This window comes from Microtus oregoni, unplaced genomic scaffold, assembly GCF_018167655.1.
Source record: "Microtus oregoni isolate MIOR12 unplaced genomic scaffold, Mior012 000050F_ref0000143, whole genome shotgun sequence".
Taxonomy (NCBI): Eukaryota; Metazoa; Chordata; class Mammalia; order Rodentia; family Cricetidae; genus Microtus; species Microtus oregoni.
Genome location: NW_024543256.1, coordinates 8,408,816 through 8,429,208, shown reverse-complemented (window position 1 = coordinate 8,429,208; position 20,393 = coordinate 8,408,816). Strand labels below are relative to the sequence as shown.

At 43.3% G+C, this 20,393-nt stretch overlaps 1 protein-coding gene across 2 annotated transcripts in view; it reads left to right on the top strand.

Annotated features, from left to right (window-relative positions):
• The first annotated feature begins 267 nt into the window (after positions 1–267).
• The window catches only part of LOC121437223 (tRNA (uracil(54)-C(5))-methyltransferase homolog), a 55,107-nt gene continuing 34,981 nt past the window's right edge, over positions 268–20,393 (top strand). Inside the window, exons 1-7 of one of the 2 annotated variants that reach the window (XM_041637084.1) lie at positions 268–290; positions 11,360–11,414; positions 12,587–12,827; positions 14,192–14,246; positions 16,683–16,817; positions 17,634–17,733; positions 18,768–18,838. In XM_041637084.1, the coding sequence (XP_041493018.1) occupies positions 12,607–12,827; positions 14,192–14,246; positions 16,683–16,817; positions 17,634–17,733; positions 18,768–18,838 (582 nt within the window). In that variant the 5' untranslated portion in view covers positions 268–290; positions 11,360–11,414; positions 12,587–12,606. Of the gene's footprint in view, positions 291–11,359; positions 11,415–12,586; positions 12,828–14,191; positions 14,247–16,682; positions 16,818–17,633; positions 17,734–18,767; positions 18,839–20,393 lie in introns of those variants that run through there. The other variant, XM_041637085.1, reaches the window with a different exon arrangement.

Sequence of the window (20,393 nt, the reverse complement as noted above, 5' to 3'; positions counted from 1 at the left end):
GTGGGAGGGGAGTGGGTGGGGAGGGGTGGAAGGGTGGGCGGGGTCGCAGAGAGGAACTTGGAAAAAAAGTCCAGCAGTCCGCTGAGACAGGAGCACTTCCCACGAAGGGCTCTGGGGCAGTCAGCTGGATTGGGTGGTACGCTAGCTGGAGGAGGAGCCCCGCAACGCTGGGTGGAGCTGGGGCGGGCCAGCCGCGACGTCGCGCTCCAGGAAGTGACTCGCCCCTGTGACCTCCTGCCCCCAGCGCCGTCCGTCTGAGGCTTTAGTGGCCCCGAAGGAAGGAGTGGTAGGTAAGTAGTCTGGAAAACCCAGTTTTAGGAGAACTCTTCTCTGTGCCCCAGTGTCGGGTTTGGGACAGGAAGGAGGCAGACAGGGCCGGGCATGCCACTCAGGGTGGCTGTGCAAGGTCGCAGCCAGCCTGCTGTCTACCATTGCAGATCCCTCCCCCACATCCCTATCTCAGCCTTGCAACCCACCTATGGTTTGTGGGTTTGTGGTGGCGTGTCCTAGCGTCTGTCTGCTAATCCACTTAGTTAAATATCCCATTGCCGTGGTAAAATACCCTGACAAAAGCAGTTTTAAGGGAGAGAGGGATTGTTAGGCTCACAGTTGCAGTTTCCAGCAATTCGTTCTGAAAAAGTCAAGACAGGAACTTGAAGCAGCTAGTCACATCCCAGCCAATGGCACGGAGACAGCGAATGCAATATATGATTCCTACCCAGCTCGCTTTCTACAGCATTCTAGTCCAGAACTGAAACCCAGAGCTAGTGCCCACAGGAAGCTGGGTCTTTCCACAGTTAACATAATCAAGACAAGCTCCTCTCACGTTGTCCACGGGCCAACCTGATCTAACCTGTCCCTCCTTGGATATCTGTCCTTGCGTGATCTCCCCCGAGGTGCAGTCTTGACAGTTAAAATGAACCATCACACACACCTTATAGACTCTTGGGGGACAGTCTTACTCAGAGAGGCCTGGTTTGGAAAGGGTGGACCAGGCTGCATGTGGTTTGCTGTGGAAAACATTAGTAAATTAATTTTTTCCTCTGCTTTAGTCAATAACCCTGGCTGGAGTCCAGTCAGTGGAAAGGCAGGCAATCAGAGTTCCTACCTGCAGGTGGGTGACTATTTTGCTCCAAGGGATCTTTGGTTCTATGAGGCTCAGACCTTTCAGATATCTCTGACTTGAACTTCTGAGCACTGGAGGTAGATTATCCACTGAAGCTCAGGAAAGTAAACATAACCCTAGTTGGTTGCTGTAAACTCTTGCATTTTCCAGTCAGTGCTTAATCCTGAGGCAAGAACCAAGACAGAAAATTTTTTTCTCACACATATCATCAGTATTTATATTTATAACAAAATAAGATACAAGAGGGAAATATTTTTTCTGGGATCAGTTGCCTTCTGTGACACTAAAACACAAAGAAAATAGAGCTAAACTTGCTTGGTTTTGCTGACTTGCCCTGAAAAGTATATTTAGCTACAGAAATTATTAACAATAGTAAAACATTCATTACTACAAATGCTGAACAAGCTGGAACCTTCTATTTTTTTTAATTTTTGTTATTTCTGAGATCTTTTTTTTTTTTCCGAGACAGGGTTTCTCTGTAGCTTGGGAGCCTGTACTGGAACTAGCTCTTGTAGACCAGGCTGGCCTCAAACTCACAGAGATCTGTAGTAATATGGGGCGGCAGGGCTGCGTCCCCCACACCCGGCCGCCCACATGGCTAGCTTATGCCCCAAAATAATTACACAGACACTGTATTCTTTTAAGCACTGCTTGGCCCTTTAGCTCTAGCACTTACAGGCTAATTCTCACATCCCGATCAACCCATCTCTAATAATCTGTGAGAACCGGTCTTACCGGGAAGATTCTAGCCTAGTCCATCCTGGGTCGGAGCTTCATGCCAGGAGCGGGGCATGGCGTCTCTGCTGAGGCGTCTGCTCCCGAGAGAGCAGAGCTGTGGAGTCTCTGACCTCACTTCCTCTTCCTCCCAGTGTTCTGTCCTGTTTTCTCCTCCCACCTATCCTCTAACCAATAAAATGGGCCAGGGCAGTGCCTTTATTAGCCAATGACCTTCCTCCATCATTTCCCCTTTTTCGGTTTAAACAAAAAAAAAAGGATTTAACATAGCAAAATTACATATAACAAAACAGTTATCAAGTAAAAGTTACAATAATCTTTATCATAACTAAGGAAAACTATAACTATAACTAACTATTCTTAACTCCATCAAAGACTCCAGAAAGATATAATATTACCTAAGTAAACAAGAACTAAGAAACTTTTAAAACTCTAGAAATGACAGAGACATCTCGCTGCCTGGACAGTCACCCAAAGTTCCTCTGTACCGTTGGGGCATCCATCTTCAGCCTTCAGGCCCATGGTATCCAGCAGACATTTCCATAAAGCAGGAAAATTCAAAGTCAGTTCAGTCACTATCTGTTGTGTCCTGCAGAATGTCTCGCAGACTCTTTCATGAATCAGGAACCCCGAAAGATCATCTCACCTTAGGCAAGTTCAGTAGTCCTCTCTGCGGGTTCTCTGTGTCCAGTTTATGCAATAGTCCAGGCAAGAGCAGTGTCTTGCCCAAATGGCTATCAAACTCCATAAGGTGCCTCTTTGATGCCCATCTTCCTCTTGAAGTAGATTGGTGCTGCCAGGAGCAGAGTGTCTCATTGTTGTGAAAAGTCCTTAGTTATTAAAACATTAAATGTCCTATTCTGTAATCTTTGAAAGACATGAAGAATGTCTATCTAAAATATATCTCTATATATCTAGAAAATCTAACTAACATGACTACAATGATTATCCATTAACAACCTATATTTCTTAATTATACATTACATATTTAAATGAACTACACAATCACAATACCTTAATCAAAATCAGAAATACATATACATATAACAAAATTGACCCTAAATTTCTATCAATAAAGCAAAGTTTATACTAATGCAAATTATTCATACATATATCATATCCCCCTTAAAATGTAAACGAACGTTTATAAACCATATTTGGGAACATGGGCGCAGTTTTTTCTCTCCAAACTGCTTCCTGCTGAATGGGGGCGTCGTTAATTAGGTCTTTTATGGTATAACCTGTGTGCTAGTTTCATCTCAGTTGGCAGTTGAGCGAAGCAATTTTCTAAAGATGTTCACTGTAACCCTTCAGGAGGGCGTGGTCCATCATACCAAATCGGAATAGAAGAAATGAACAGCGTCTCACCCTCTGTGAAAACAAAATAAGAAACTCCTTTCCAAAGTATCATGTCCTTAGATCCAAATTTCAAAGCCAAGGCATCAAAACATCCATGTTGGATTAGCTCAGCAGCATCTACAAATAAATATCTTTTAGCAGCTGTTGGTCCTTCCTCAGAATTCAAACGATTCAAAGAGAGCATAATAGCATACAGTATCAAAATTCTCTGTGTATTTTCCATCTTTGTACAGCTTTGTTTTAACCTCTATTTCGTTTATTTTTACTTTTAACTTTTTGCTTTTTGAGACAGGTTCTCTGTATCTTTGACCTGAAGTAACTCTGTAGACCAGGCTGTCTTTGAACTCTCAGAGATCCGCCTGTCTCTGCCTCCCAGGTATTGGGATTAAAGGTGTATGCTACTACACCTTGAACTCACAGAGATCTGTTTGTCTCTGCCTTCTAGGCACTGGGATTAAAGGCATGTGCTACCACACACAACAACTCTCTTTCTTTTTTTGTTTTTTACTTTAAGAACTTCAAATTTTAGTCTGCATATATTTTTAACACACTGTAAACCATTTAAAAATTTTCTTTGTCTTTGAATCTCTCTTTACTGTATATCTCTCTTTTTCTGACCACATGAGTCTTTAATTTACCATGCAATATCAGTAGGATTAAAGGCGTGGTTTTGCCAGCTAGATCCAGTCCATTCCTTAGCTTTCCAGCCTCATGGCAGATATACAGGCTATAGCCATGTTTACTGCAACAACTGCATGGCATTTCAAGGTCCCTGCCAGCAAGTGAGCTACAACAGACAACACTCAAGTTCTCTAGGTAGCCGGCCCTCCTGCCTCAAACAGTCAGAGTTTGCCCTGGCAGGACAGCCCAGAAAGCCGGCATTTTTAAATGGCGCAGCTTTTTTCCTGCTACGGCTGAAAACCGAAAAGCATGCGTTCAGCTTTTCGTCAACACCATTTAAGTGTTTCGTGACCTCTTAATGAGCTGCAGGCTTTGCAGCTAAAGCTGAGTCAGGAAGCCTCTCTTAGATGAGGTGCATGCTTGCCTCTAACAAACAGAGCAGACCCGAGAACACAGCGAGTCTAGTTGCCATCAAACAAATGGTAGCACTTTACTCCAAATGCTCTATTCAAAAGCTCTGTATCCCGCAGGAGCCAGACAGAGATCGCAATGGCGGCACAGCCCCAGGAAGTCGCACTTTAAAATGACACAGCATTTTTTCTGCTACTGTTGCCGAATCAGGAAATCTCTCTACAGCACGCCACCAACAAACAGCAAAAATCTGTGTTAAACTCTCTCTCCCTTATTTTTAAGCCTTCTCAGGTTTTTTAAATGGGTTTAGTTGTCCACACGTCTGGGCGCCAACTGTAGTAATATGGGGCGGCAGGGCTGCGTCCCCCACACCCGGCCGCCCACATGGCTAGCTTATGCCCCAAAATAATTACACAGACACTGTATTCTTTTAAGCACTGCTTGGCCCTTTAGCTCTAGCACTTACAGGCTAATTCTCACATCCCGATCAACCCATCTCTAATAATCTGTGAGAACCGGTCTTACCGGGAAGATTCTAGCCTAGTCCATCCTGGGTCGGAGCTTCATGCCAGGAGCGGGGCATGGCGTCTCTGCTGAGGCGTCTGCTCCCGAGAGAGCAGAGCTGTGGAGTCTCTGACCTCACTTCCTCTTCCTCCCAGTGTTCTGTCCTGTTTTCTCCTCCCACCTATCCTCTAACCAATAAAATGGGCCAGGGCAGTGCCTTTATTAGCCAATGACCTTCCTCCATCATTTCCCCTTTTTCGGTTTAAACAAAAAAAAAAGGATTTAACATAGCAAAATTACATATAACAAAACAGTTATCAAGTAAAAGTTACAATAATCTTTATCATAACTAAGGAAAACTATAACTATAACTAACCAATAAAATGGGCCAGGGCAGTGCCTTTATTAGCCAATGACCTTCCTCCATCAGAGATCCACCTACCTCTGCCTCCTGCATGCGCCACCACCACTCGAGATCAAGTTTTAATAGCCCAGGCTTGCCTCAAACTCATGAGTATCATGGTTCAGTATCTCCAGTGCTTGGATTAGAAGCACAAGGCACCATGCCCAGCTTTTTTTTTCCTTTTCCTAAATAAGTCTAAAAATTTTTATTTATTGTTTTTGAGATTAGGGTCTCACTATATATCTGACTGACCTGGCTTTGCACTTTTGATGCAGAGGTTCTTTCGTTCCCAAGGGCAAAGGCTGGAATTATAGGTATGCACACCGTGTCTGGTGCTGAGGATGGAACCCAGGCTTCCTGCATGCTAGGCAGACACTACCAATTGAGCCATATCCCCAGCCTTCATTCCTTATTCTTTACCTCCTACTTCTTCCCTAATTTCTTCTTCTCACTGGCCTTTGTCACTTCCGTATCAAATATCTACATTTCTCTCACCTTGATGATCATAGGTCACATAATTTTGATAGTACTAGGAAGGGGTTCTTGTCAGATCCTACCCTCTCCACAGACCAGCAGGCACTCATTCAGAGCGTCAGGATAGCTTGTGTCTTATTTTTTTTTAAATTTCTCATTCAACTGTATTTAGCCTCACAATACCTACCTCCTCAGTTGGTAGGTTGTAGACATTGAGGTACAGAGAAGTCCAGTGACCCAAGTGACATGCTTTGAATCATCTACTATGCGATGCACAGTCCTGAGCACCTCATGTATAGGAAACTCATTTAAGTTTTTTTTTTCCTTCGAGACAGGGCTTCTCTGTGTCCTGTCTGTCCTCTTGTAGACCAGGTTGGTCTCGAACTCACTGAAATCTGCTTGCCTCTGCCTCTTGAGTGCTGGGATTAAAGGCATGCCCTACTACTGCCATGATCAATTAATTCTTACTTGTCAGAGCCTGCTCCAACAAAGTCAGCCAGAGTTCCTGGATTGGGGGGTCATTAAGGCTAAAGAAATGTCAGATGAAAGAAAGACAGAGAATACAGGATTGAATCAGGAGGTCTGCTTGGTGATGTCAAAGCAGCCAGAGCCCAGAGTTTATTTCAGAATTATTATTATTATTTTTTTTTTACAGATTAAGGGCAGAAGGCAGAACAAAGAGCTGTACAGTCAGCTACCTCCCTGCACTGTCCTTGGGAGAAAGCGTAAGCAGGTTCATGTCGCTCAGGTGAATTCTGCTAGCAGCAAGCAGTTTCTTTTTTCTACTTCTTAATAGATAATGTGTTCTTTTCTCATGGGCAAAATGCTCTTTCCATGGGCTTAATCAGATCTTTCTCACATCCCTCAAGGATGCAGGCAGAGCAGGCAAGCTTGAACTCAAATGACTTTTAAGTCAGAATTGACTCCAAATGGAAACTGAGTCACACATGGGCTCCCAAACTTACTACAGCCATGAAAGGAAGATATTATTAGTCCCATTTTTCTAGGTGGTGATCTGACATTCATTATGTCCAGAGCCACATAACTAGGGAGAAGTAGATCCTGGATTAGGATGTGGGTTCAGAGCCTGGTAACGTTTAGACAGTTTAATTTTGTTTTTGTTTTGTGTGTTGGAGTGTTTCCCTGCATGTATGTCTATGCATCACATGTTTGTGGTGCCTGTGGAGGCTAGAATGAGGTGTTGGATCCTCTGGCCGTAAGCCAGCATATGGCTATTGGGAACCAAACTCAAGTTCTCTGCTAGAGCAAGCGCTCTTAACCACTGGGCCACCTCTCCCATCCCTATTTATTTATTTATTTATTTATTTTTCTTTTAAACTCTGCTTGGCCCATTAGCTCTAGCCTCTTATTGGCTAGTTCTTACATATTGATCTAACCCATTTCTAATAATCTGTGTAGCCCACGAGCTGGCTTACCAGGAAAGATCTTAACCTGCATCTGTCTGGAGTGGGAGAATCATAGCGACTGCCTGACTCAGCTTCTTTCTCCTAGCATTCTGTTCTGTTTACTCTGCTTACCTAATTTTAAGTCCTATTAAAGGGCCAAGGCAGTCTCTTTATTTAACCAATGAAATTAACACAAAACAGAAGACTCTCCCCCATCATTTTTCCTTTTTTTTGTTTAAATAAAAAAGAAAGACTTTCATTTTAACATAGTAAGATTACATATAACAAAACAGTTATCAAGCAAGAATTACAGTTACAATATTTATATCTATTTTATCTTTTTTCATAACAATGGAAAACTATAATTATCTATTCATTCTTCAACTCCATCAAAGCTCCAGAAGTATATAATATTACCTAAGTAAACAAGAAATAAGAAACTTCAAACTCTAGAAATGACAGAGACATCTCGCTGCCTGGACAGTCTCCCAAAGTTCCTCTGTACCGTTGGGGCATCCATCCCATCCCTATTTAAAACTTTAAAAATAAAATTAGCTTACAGACTAGCAGGTTCCTGTTTTCATATCATGTGGGTTTTATCCCTGCCCCCCACTTCTCTCCTGTAAAGCCTCTTGTCCTTCTTTTACAGGCTCTCCTTTCTGGTTTCTTGACCTCTGTATTCCCACATAAACACACATATATTAAATATTAGAAGCTGGAGTCTACATATGAGAGAGCATGGGATGCTTGCTGGTCTTTCTGAGTCAGGGTTATCTTCCTTCCTTCTTTCCTTCCTTCCTTCCTTCCTTCCTTTTTTCCTTTTTTTCTCTTTTTCTTAGACAAGGTCTCTCTACATACATAGCCCTGGCTGCCCTGGACTCACTATGTCGACCAGGCTGGTCTTGAATTTACAGAAGTCCATCCACTTGCCTCTGCCTCCTGAGTGCGCCACCACTCTTGGCTCTCGAACTTCTTAATATATTCAAATGCCACCCGTTTTCTTGCGAATTTCATTGTTTATGGCTAATAAAATTCCATTGTGTGTATGTAATACATTTTCATCATCCATCAGTTGATAGGTGTGTAGGTTGACTCTGTTTCCTAGTTGTGTTGACTAGAGCACAAATCATCCTGGATGTGCAGGTGTCTTTATGGTAGGTTGCAGAGTCGATTGGGTATGGGCCCAGGAAGTGAAATAGCTGAGTCTTATGGTAGTTGTATGTTTAGTGTTTTGATAAACCTGCCCACTAACTTCCATAGTAACTTCTTCAGTTTACATGCCCATCAACTGTGAATAGAGGTTCCCAGTTCCCCATATCCTTGTCAACATTTGTCGTTATTTGTTTTCTTGATGATAGCCATTCTGACTAGGGTGAAATGGAATCACGAAGTAGTTTTAATCTACATTTGTTTTCTTGTTTATTTTTGCTTTTACTTTTTTGAAGAAAGTTTTTGTGTGTTGAAGGTATTACTCCTCTGGCATATATGTGTGGCTAGCAAAGATTTTCTCATGGTGTTCTGTAGGCTGCCTCTCCATTTTGCTTTTGCAGTACAGAAACTTTTTAATTTCACGAGCCTCCGCTACTCAATCATTGACTGTATTTTCTGAGCAATTAGTGTCCTGTTCCAAAAGTTTTGAACTCTGGTGAGGTTTTGAAGGTTTTTTTTTCTGTAGTTGGTTTTGTTTTTTTTTTTCCTTTTTTTGTCTTCAAGTTTTTTCTTTTAGTTGTTTTAGGTTTTTTTGTTTGTTGTTTGTTTTGAGACAGGGTTTCTCTGTGTAACAGCCCTGGCTGCCCTGGAACTCACTCTGTAGACCAGGCTGGCCTTTGAACTCAGAGATTCACCCATCTCTGCCTCCCAAGTTCTGGGATTAAAGGTGTGGACCACCACCATCCAGCTGGTTTTAGGTTTCACGAATGAGATTCTTGATTCATTTGGAGTTTTCTGCAGGGTTAGAGGTAAGGATCTAGTTTCATTTTTCTGTACATAGCTACCCAGTTTTTCCAGTGCTGCTTGTTGAAGACTTTCTTTTTGCAGTGGTAAGAACTGAACTAATGACTTGCCTGTCACTGTCCCTTTTTTATTTCCTTTTTTCCCCCTGATGATAGGAATTGAATCCAAGGCCTTGTACATACTAGTCAAGCACACTACCATTAAGCTAGGTCATCCCACCTTTTAAAGCCTCTATTCTTTTTTTCAATTTTAGATTTATTTATTTTATATATATGAGCATTTTGTCTGCATGCATGTATGTGTGTCCCAAGCATGCCTGATGATCAGTGTGGTCAGAAGAAGGCACTGGATCCCCTGAAACTGAAGTTTAGATGGATTTGAGCCACCATGTGGGTGCTCGGAATGAAACCTAGGTACTCTAGAAAAGCAACAGGTGCTTTTAACTACAGATATCTCTCCAGCCCCCAAACCTATGTTCTTAAATATGACAACTCATTGCCTCTTATGGGTGTCTATTATTTACATCTGAACTGTGGATCAGCTTAAATATATCTTGTCAGACATTTGAAATTTTCCTCCCAAACTCAAATAAGGCCATCCTGACAAAGTCTATGGCAGAGGTTGATGCTGAAGGTGTAGTGGGAGGCTGCTTGTTGGTTCCCAGCCACCCGGCTAGCTTAGACCCAAAATAATCACACAGAAACTGTATTATTTAAATCACTGCTTGGCCCATTAGCTTCGTATTGGACAACTCTTACATATTAATTTAACCCATTTCTATTAATCTGTGTATCGCCATAGGACAGTGGCTTACTGGCTAACGTTCCCAGCATCTGTTTCCGGCTCCACTGCTGCTTCTCTCTGACTCTGCCCTTCTTTCTTCCAGCATACAGCCTAGCTTTTCCCGCCTAGTTCTGTTCTTCCCTGCCATAGGCTCAAAGCAGTTCTTTATTCATTAACCAAAAAAAGCAACACACAGACAAAAGGACCTCCCACACCTTGAAGGTAACTTCATAGCAGTCCATAGATTATGCCAAGTTTGTTTACATGTTATGTGACACTTCAGAACAGTGATCAGCTAGGCATGGTGACACAGGCTTCTAGTCCCAGCTACTCAAGAGCTTAAGGCAGGAGAATGAAAAGTTCAAGGCCTACCTGAGCTACACATTGAGTTCAAGGCAAGCCTGGGAAACTTAGTAAAAAGAAAGCTGGTGATACAGCATTGTGGCAGGGTGCTTGCCTAGCATAGATAGTAGGATCAGTCTCCAGTCCTGTGAGAAAAGACAGAAAAAGGAAAGATGTTTATGGAGCAAGGCTAGGTAACTTGTCGTGTTTGCTTTCTGTTGCCATGGGAAATGCCAAGACCAAGAACAGCTTGGGGAGGAAAAGGTTTGTTTTATCTTGTAGCTTATTGTCCATCACTGAGGGAAGTCAGGGCAGAACCTCAAGGAAGGAACGGAAACAGAGGCCTTCCAATGGCTTGTCAGCTTGCTTTCTTTTTCTTGTTTTTCTTCTTTTTTTTGTTGTTTGTTTTTTGAGACAGGGTTTCTCTGTGTGGCTTTGGAGCCTGTCCTGTAACTCACTCTGTAGACCAGGCTGGCCTCGAACTCACAGAGATCTGCCTCCCTCCCGAGTGCTAGTATTAAAGGTGTGTACCCTCACCGTTTGCCTGGCTAGCTTGCTTTCTTTTACAACCCAATACCACCTACCCAGCAGTGGCACCACCCCCACTCCCACATCAATCAGCAATCGAGAAAATGCTCCACAGCTTTGCCAGTCCGATGGAGGCATTTTCTTAATTGAGACTCCACTTCCCAGATGACCCTAGCTGTGTCACGTTGTCACAAAAACTAATGAGCGCACAACCTTAAGGGAACCAGACCGAAGGAAAGTCCTGTAATGGAGGAAGAGGGTTCCCTCTCAGAATACTCTCATCCAGGCACTGACAGGTACAGGGCCTAACATTGTGCTCTGAGAGTCACATTGCTTAACCCTTCTAGAAAGTGTTTCAAAGTTGTCCTCAGAGTCATTGGTACGATTCCTTTCTGGTGCCTTCTATCTGCATTGCCTCCCCCATTCCATTCCATGATATCCTCAAATGCATTTTGACAGTAATAACACCGAAGAGCTTTTGCAGCTACTGGGCACTGTGCTTAGAACTTTCCAGACGTCATCTCTCTTTAATCTTCAGTCAAGTACTTTTTATGTAGTGTGTGGCATTGGATTTAGGGCCCTGTACCGGCTGGGCAAGTGTTCTATCATTGATCTACTCTCCAGAGGTACATTTTATTTTTATTAATTCTCTTTACTTAGCTCTTATAGCTACTATATGAAGTAGGTACCATTATCATTTTCTCTGTTTTACAGATGAAAGAAGAGGAATGTCAGAGGAATGACTGACCTGCTAGAAGCCATCTAGCTAGTAAGTGTTAGAGCCAGCAGCCAGCCCAAGCCCATTCTAGCATCCTGCACTCCGTCCTGAAAGCCCAAAGCTTTCATTTGTCCCTGCTGTCTGGTTCTACCCATTGCCTTCTTTCCCTTTGGTGCCTCAGACTTCCTGGCTGTGTCAGTTCCTGCATCACAGACCTATCCCTTGGCTTCTATAGCTCCCTAGGTGCTGCATCTCCTTCCTTTTTATTCTTTGCCTATTTTATCTTCCTATCTCCCTTTCTTTCCCCCTTCTCCCCATCCTCCTTTCTTTTATCCTTTCCTTCTTTGTCAGGATCTGATTGTGCATCTCTGGCTATCTAGAACTCACCCACTATCTAGCCCAAGCTGGCTTGCCTCTGCCTCCTGAGCAGAGGCTCTGGTTACAGATGTGCCACCACCTGCCTTTCCTGGTCCCTCTTCTAAGTCAACAGCTAGGCCTTAGCCAAAGTTGGTTGTTTCAACATTGCACATGAGACTTTGGGTGATTGCTCAGGTAGCTAATGGTCTCCCTCACTCATATACTGGTTGCTTTGGAAGCTACTCGATTGTACTTCCTGCCTGCTCAAGTAATATTATCTCCCTTCTCAGGCCTTCGATGGGATTGAAGATTAGATAGTTGTACTTACTGTTCTCTTATGATCTAGTTAAGCCATTTTCTATACAAGACTTAGACTCCATAGTATAGAATGGAGTATACATTTAGCATACATTCCTTGCTTAATATTGTTTATGCTGGTTGTAATTCTAATTATACTTGATATCTGTTCCTAATGTATATAGTTTTGTATTGGGTTTGAAACTCTCTTATATAAACAGAAGGGGAGGTGCTGTGGGAGCACATTCTGCTCCTTCAGCCAATAGCCTTTAAGACCACTTGGTTGTGGTCTCTGATACTGTAAAAGCAGCTTAAAGTGTATGCTCACTGCTCACTCTCTTGCTTCTGGCTCCCACTTCAGGCTGCTAGACTCTGTTCCTGTTCATGCAGAGGACTGTTATTTAGGACAGTGATCTGTAAGTTTTCCCTTAAATAAATAACCCTTTTATTATCCATAATTCTGAACTGGCGTGGATTATATTGTGATTTCAGTCATCAGGGCTTGATGAATTGTGCCTCTATATCCACCTTTCAGTGGGTGAATTTCAGTGTGTGTCTTTGATTGGCAGGCGTCAAGAGAGAAGTCAGAATGCACAACCCAAGATTACTCCTTTCCAGAGTGGGTTTCTTCTCCAAACCAGGACCGCTTCCTTGGTATGCTGCAAATGCACCAGGTTTGTCACAGTCCTTTTTGGGCAGAGCACATAAGGGAAATTTCATCAATGGGATAATTAAGAAGCATCCAAGCCGACAAAACCATCAGAAGAAACAAAGGCATTTCAGATCACTAGATGACTCCTGGCAGGAGAGGTAAGACTCAAGCTGATGGCATTTGTTTTCAGCAAGTCAGAATCCCTGGGTCCACTGGAATTCTGTATTGCTAATCTGACTAATATAGCACTATGACAGTTCATGAGGGTACTTGAAGTAGTGTGATCAGGGCAATCTTAAGGACTTGTGAAGGATAGTAATGAAACTACTTTGGGAACTAGTAGGGAATATTCTTGTCTTAGAGTACATCTTTGTCAAAAAGGAGGTCTTAAATTAAGAACTGGCCCGGGTCTGAAAAAGCCTGGGATAAAACCAGACTCGCTGAACATAGCGGACAATGAGGACTACTGAGAACTCAAGAACAGTGGCAATGGGTTTTTGATCCTACTGCACGTACTGGCTTTGTGGGAGCCTAGGCAGTTTGGATGCTCACCTTACTAGACCTGGATGGAGGTGGGTGGTCCTTGGACTTCCCACAGGGCAGGGAACCCTGATTGCTCTTTGGGCTGTTGAGGGAGGGGGACTTGATTGGAGGAGGGGGAGGGAAATGGGAGGCGGTGGCGGGGAGGAGGCAGAAATCTTTAATAAATAAAAAAAAGAATAAAAAAAAGAACTTGCTTTAAAGAAGGTCTGTGGAAGTGAGCTTGGTGGTACATACTTGAAACTGCAACAATCAGGAGGTGGAGGCAGGAAGATTCAGAGTTATCCTGAGCAAGTTTGAGGCAAGCCTGGGATACATGAAGTCCTGTCTTCAAAACCAAAGTAAAATGAAAATAAAATAAAACAATTTAAAAACTAAGAAAATAAAAATCAAAATACTATTCAAGGCATTCTGGTTCATGCCTTTTATCTCAGTGCTTGGGCCGCAGAAGCAGTGGGTGAGTTCGAGACTAGCCTGGTATACATATATTGATAGACTAACCAGAGCTACATAGTGAGACTTTGTCTCAGAGATGGGGGGAGTTGGGTAGGGAGAGAGAAGAAAAATTACTACATTGATTGGGCATGAATAGTCCTGTTAGAGCTAAACAAGCACTAATATACATCATTTTATGCAACAAATGTATTTTTGGAGTCAAATTATATTTTTAAATTATTAAGGAGGTAAGCTTTTTAGAGACTCCTAGAAGTAAAAGCTTTTGGTAATATGACTAATTACCACTTGATAAATCTGGATTTTTCTTATATTGAATTTGCCCATCTGTTCAGCTTTGGTAAGTAGTAGCATCACCCAAATGGGCTCTTCTCCCAGACTCCCATCTCCTTAGGAGAATGAGAGTCAGTTGTAGCTTCTGAATTGATAAGTTAACCATCAGAGACTGGTGGCAGGAAGTACTTATGCATAGTAGGCGCTCAGCACATATTTAGATCATGAATGGCATGTCTGAATTATTTTATTCAAGGCTGGCTGACGTTGTGACTCCGCTCTGGAGGCTGAGCTATGAAGAACAGCTCAAGGTAGGTGTCAGGCTTGAGCCTTCTCCCCCTATTCCTGCTGCAGAATGGCAGTAGACTTACCCAAAACCTGATTGGAGAGTTCAGTCCAGTTGCCCTACGTGCCTTTTTGTGGTTTGTTTGTTTGTTTTGAAACAAAGTGTCATGTAGCCCAGGCTGGTCTCCATCTCATTCTGTAACTAAGGATGACCTCAAACCTTTTACTTCTCCTGCCTCCTGGATTACAGGAGTGCACCATCCCACTTACTTTATACCAATCACGGGCTTAAACCCAGGCTTTTACAAATGCTAGACAAGCCCTGTGTCAAGGAAACCATGTTCCCAGCCTACCCTGAAGGTCTTTAAAACTGGTGTGCTAATGACTCTGACCGTTGAACTTTAGGCTAGTTATTGCTTCTAAACTCTAGAGCCATATTTCCAATTGCTGATGCTCTTCTTTGCTTTTCTTGTCATTCTTGTGTGTAAGAGTAATAATATGGTCAAATTTCCCAACATGGGAGCCGCCAGTCACATATGTTTGTTTAAATTTAAGTATAGTCAATTTTTCATAATGCTTGCTTTGAAAACAAATTTGTTCCAGTGGATTGATGTATTAGAGAACAATTTGAGCATAATGCAGATTTCTTTTTCGCCAGGAGCGATTTTGTTCATGAGAAGTGCTAGGTGAAAGAAGGAACTTGCACCTGGTTGAACTGGGTGGTATACTAATACATAAAATGTATATGCATATAGCTCAGCCATCTACTGTTCTCTCAGTTCTTTGAGGGTGGTGAGGACCATACCTAGTCAATGCTGATGATCAAATACTCCACCCAGTGTACTTTTGTTCCTCATACTATTCCCTAAGTAGTGATTCTTTTGGCACTGGCTTCCATAAATAAATCTTAGGTCTTTAGGGGAAAATTCTAGACTTGTTGTCATGTTCTTTCTTTTCACAAATTTTGAAGGTTTACTTGTTATTTTATATGTATGAGTATTTTGCCTACTTGTGTATGTGTGTACTATGTTCATGCTTGGTGCCTCAGAGGTCAGAGGGCATCAGATCCCCTTGGGCTAGAGTTACAGACAGTTGTTAGTTACCATGTAGGTTCTGGGAATTGAACCAGGGTCCTCTGCAGGAAAAACAGGTGCTCTTAACTGTTAGCCAACTCACCAGCCCCATATTCTTATGTTGTTTTAGTCATTTGACATGCCTAAAATGATGCTGCTCTTGTCACATCCCATGTTGCAAAGTACAAGAGTGTTTGTATGTGTACACACACACACACACACACACACACACCACTCTTACATACACTCAGCTATAAGGATGACAATATAAAGCTTGGCATGGTGGCACACACCTTTAATCCCAATACTTGGCAGGCAGACATAGGTGGCTCTTGAGCTGGAGGTAAGCCCAGTTCCATAATGAGTTCCACGCCAGCCAGGACTACATGGTGAAACGCTTAAGGAAAGAAAGACCAGGGCAACTGGAGAGATGGCTCCGTACTTAAGAGCACTTGTTGCTCTTCCAGAGGCCCCGGGCTTAATCCCTAGCCCCCACATGGCAGCTCACAACCCTCTGTAACTTGCTTCCAGGGAATCTGGCACCTTCTGGCCTCCATGGGCACCATACACACACATAGTGCATAGAAGTACATGCAGGCAAAACACCCAGACACAAGAAAATAAAAAGTAAACTTGAAAAATCTGAAAGAACTAAAAGTAGAGAATGACAGAAAGAAAGCAGAACCATCAACCAAGGCTCAGAGAGCAAGGCATCCTAACAGCATCCCTGGGAATCTGGAGAAGTCAGGTGATGGCTGTGACTAGTAGAACTGAGAACACAAGGGCAGAGAGGTCAGGTACGGAGAACAGGACCAGCAGGAACAGAACATGCAGTGACATTAAAGAAAATTGAATTCAAGGCGGTTGGTGCAGAGCTTGCGGACAAGGTTGAGCAGGGCTGCTCTGAAGTACTGTCATTAAGCTCTCATCCCTCCCTCTGCTTTTGTCTCTGAAGGCTGCTTACCCATGTGAACTACCTGAGGCAGTTTAGAACATTGCGTGCCCAACCTTATCTCTCCTGTGAGCCCTTCCTTAGCCTCACCAAGCACTGCACATTTCAAGTGCTCTAGCCACACGTGACTAATGGCTACTGTGTGTGGAGAACACAGCAGAGACAGAACATTTCCATTATAGGACGATCTACTGGGCAGCACTGACATATACTTTAAGTGTTTAATCTTAAAGGTCAGATGAAAAGATGAGCTCACACAGAACTCCCTCTTGACCTTTCCTTGGCATCTTATTAAGTCTTTGCCTGTGCTAGATTTCCTGCTTCTCTTATCTGCTAAGCGCATAACCCAAGCATCTTGGAGAGATCCTCTTTTGTCTCTTCTTTGCAGTGAAAATACAAAATGCTTCGCTGTATTGCTTATATTCTTTCTGTTGCAGGTGAAATTTGAAGCTCAGAAGACAATTTTACAAAGACTAGAGTCTTACCTGCAGTTCCTCCATGGAGTCCATGGAACAGTGGCCTCCCCTCATTCAGAGGGACTGCATTGTCACCTCCATCCTATTATACCTTCTGTAAGTCCCCACCTCCCTAATTATTACCTGCTGTGGCCTTGGAATGGCTAATGGTATCAATAATAGTCACAGGGCACTTGCTGGGGCGGGTGATTACCCTGCATCATTTTCTCATTCTTCTGTTTACAATGGCCCAGAGGGATAGATAGGTACTGTCATTTTGTAAATGAAGGTATCAGAGAACACAGAGACCGGGCAGTTTACCTAGGGCACACATCTTCAAAGTGTCAGAGCTAATGTTTACATATTCTGGACTGTCTGATACAGAGCCCACTTTATCAGCCACTAGCCTGCTAGCTCCTTAGGCAGATTCCAGGCTTCAAAAACCTTCCTAACAGTGCTTCCAAATAGCAGAATTTCATTTATGGCAGAAGTTGGCATGCCATGTCGCTTAGACCAAATCTGTCATTCTGTATTACAGCCTAACCCACCTGTTTGTGTCTGTGGCTGCTTTCAAGGTTACAGTGTCACCATGGAGTAGTTATGACAGATGTCATATGTCCTGCAAAGCTTAAACTATTCCAGCTCTTGACAGGTCACTTTTGCTAGCTCCTGCTTTATGGCAAGATTGAAATTCCTTTTTCTTTCTCAGAGTAGCAAGGAAACGTTATTGAAAAGCAAATCGACAGCACAGATGAGAAATATGCTGTCAAGAGTGTTTGGATCATTTCAGCCACAGGCTTTCCCATGTACCACACCTTCCAAGTCAGCAACATTGGTCCCCATTCAGTGGACATGGCTGTGTTCTCTTTCTTATTGTCCTCTTTGATTTTGTCTGATCTCCTGTTCTCCTTTCTTCCCTTCTGTCCTTGCCAGCCCATCATCAATGGCTACCGAAATAAGTCCACCTTCTCTGTGAACCGGGGCCCCGACGGCAATCCAAAGACTGTGGGGTACTACCTAGGAACTTGGAGAGGTCAGTTGAACGGCAATCCAAAGACTGTGGGGTACTACCTAGGAACTTGGAGAGGTCAGTTGAAAAGAAAGCAAAGCAAATCAAAACAAAACAAAACAGACAAAAAATACAAAACAATCATGGAGAGGGATGAGGAGGGCACAGATAACAGTGTCAATAGGAGTGGAACACACAAAGACCCTAAAGCCAGCTGACTTGGATGCAGCTCATGGCCGCAAGGTTGGTCTGGGCTAATTTCTGATCATTACAACAGTGATAGATATCACTGCCCTTGCCTATACTGCCTCTAAATGCAATTTCTCAGATATCCCAGTGAGGGCTTAGAGTAAATGTTTTTGTTAGCACTGCTGCCACATCATTGTCATTGCAATGCTTATTTTTGCTCCTGTCCATATTGGGAGCAGTGCCCTCATTGTTTGTGAGTCGCTCTCAATCCCCATCCTCATAGACCTCTGTGCTGAATCCGTTGTAAAGAATTGGAAGGAAAAGGGGGTACACATGAGGGAAATGACAGTGGCATTTTCTGAGACTCAGTTCCTTCATCCATTCCCAGATTCTACCCCTGAGCTTTTCATTTGCCCATTTTCAATAAACCAAGTCAAAGCCCTATCATTTGATATTAGTCACACTGCTTAATATCCATATGCCTTGAACTACAGTTCATTAGGACAAGCAACGCATTTGGCTTTTCCCTTCATGTGCTGAATTAAATGACTTTTTGACGTCAGTGTTCTATTATTCAGTAATAGATAAACAAAACCCGTTACATTTTGTTTCCCTCTTAGAAACTGAACAGAAAGCAAATATCGTCACAAGGTACACTCATGGTATGAGAGGGAGCATTCAGGACAAGCTCCTTTAAAAACTAGCTGATGAATAGCTAAACCAGGGAACAATTATGTTTTCTCTGAAAAAATAGCTGTCTACTTGAATTAGGCCTTTTGCTTCTTTGTATCAACATATGCCTCCCAAAGGAGGGACGCTGCTGGGTTAGGATGAAAACCATATAAATAAATCATCTTTTCTTCACGTAGATGGGAATGTTGTCTGTGTACCTTGTAGCCATCTGAAAAACATCCCAGAGAAACACAATCAAGTGGCTCAGGTAAAAATGAACAAGGGCTAGTGGAAGATGACCTGGGGAAGGTAATTGTAGTCTCAAACTGCACGTCAGTGACATTTTAATATGAGTGCCTGCCGTGTGACTGCTGGAGGAAAGGAGGGGCCCTGTGCTGAAAGCCTACCTCTTAATGTGGGCAGAACATTGTTCCGGGGACGGTAGAGAGTGGGAGGCGGAACTGAACTGTTGTTGTTACTGGAAATGTCAAGGGGTCCAGGGACGCTGGGAGCTGGGAATTAACAGGAAAGCGGTACTGCTGAGACCACTGTGTTGAGTCAGGTGTTCAAAATATTTGAAAGGTTAATGCTTTTAGCAGAACAAAGAAATACCATGGGAGCGGGAGGCTTGGCGGTGAGGCATTCATCATGAGGCTGAGCTGGGGACTGCCTGTTTAGCATTGATGAGGACCTGCCTTTGATTCCTGGCACCACAAAAACCCAAATTTCTCATGGGATTGACCCCTGAGACATTTCTGAGTCTGTCCATTTTGCGGGCCCACTTCTGGTGCCTACTGTGTCTGAGGCAGTCTACCTGGAGAGGGGTGACAGTAGTGACTCCATTTAAATGATGCCTGTGCTCGTGGATCTGAACAGCAAAAGGCCGAAGCCTCAAGCTAGGCTCCCAGATGGCTCTCTTCCCCCCTTCATTCTTACCAGCGCCTACCATTTTAATGCTTCTTGCCTCTGACATAGGGGTGCTACTTTTTCATGGGACACATGATAGCTTTCGGAACGCCCCATCTAGGACACAGCTGTTTTTGTAGAGTCATTTTCTACAATGCCCATGCCATTCAGTATCACCTTCTTGTCCTATTTTTGTGGGGGATTTTTCTATTTCATTACATTTATTTATGTGCTTGGTGTGTGTGTGTATATGTGTGCCATATGCGCTGTACGTGTGTGCTGTGGTATAGTTGGGGAGGTCAGAGGACAAGAATCTCATGCATCAACCTCAAGTTGTCAATGTTGGTGGCAAGCACTCTTCCAGTGACCACATCACTGGCCTCTTGTTGTCACTGGCTTCTTGTTAGTGATTATTCCAAACACTTACCTTTCTTTGCATTTTTTAAAAAGAAAAACTATCTTTTCTCATTTTGCATACCAATCCCAGTTCCCACTCTCTCTCCTCCTCCCATTCCCTTCACCTTCTCCCCCACCCCACCCACATCCACTCCTTAGAGAGGGTAAAGCACATTGCTTTGAGAAAGGTCCAAGCCCTCTCTACTATATCCAGGCTGAACAAGGTATCCTTCCAAAGAGAATGGGTTCCAAAAAAATCAGTAGAAGCAGCAGGGGCAAATCCTGGTGCCACAGCCAGTGGCCCCTCAGTTGGCCCCAGCCATACAACTGTCACCCACATTTAGAGGGACTAGTTTGGTCCTATGCTGGTTCCTTCCCTGTCCAGCTAGAGTTGGTGTGCTCCCATTAGCTCAGGTAGACTGTTTCAGTGGGTGTCCCCAGCATGGTCTTGACCTCTTTGCTCATATTCCCATTCCTCCCACTCTTCAGCTGGACTTTAGGATCTCAGGCCAGTGCTCCAA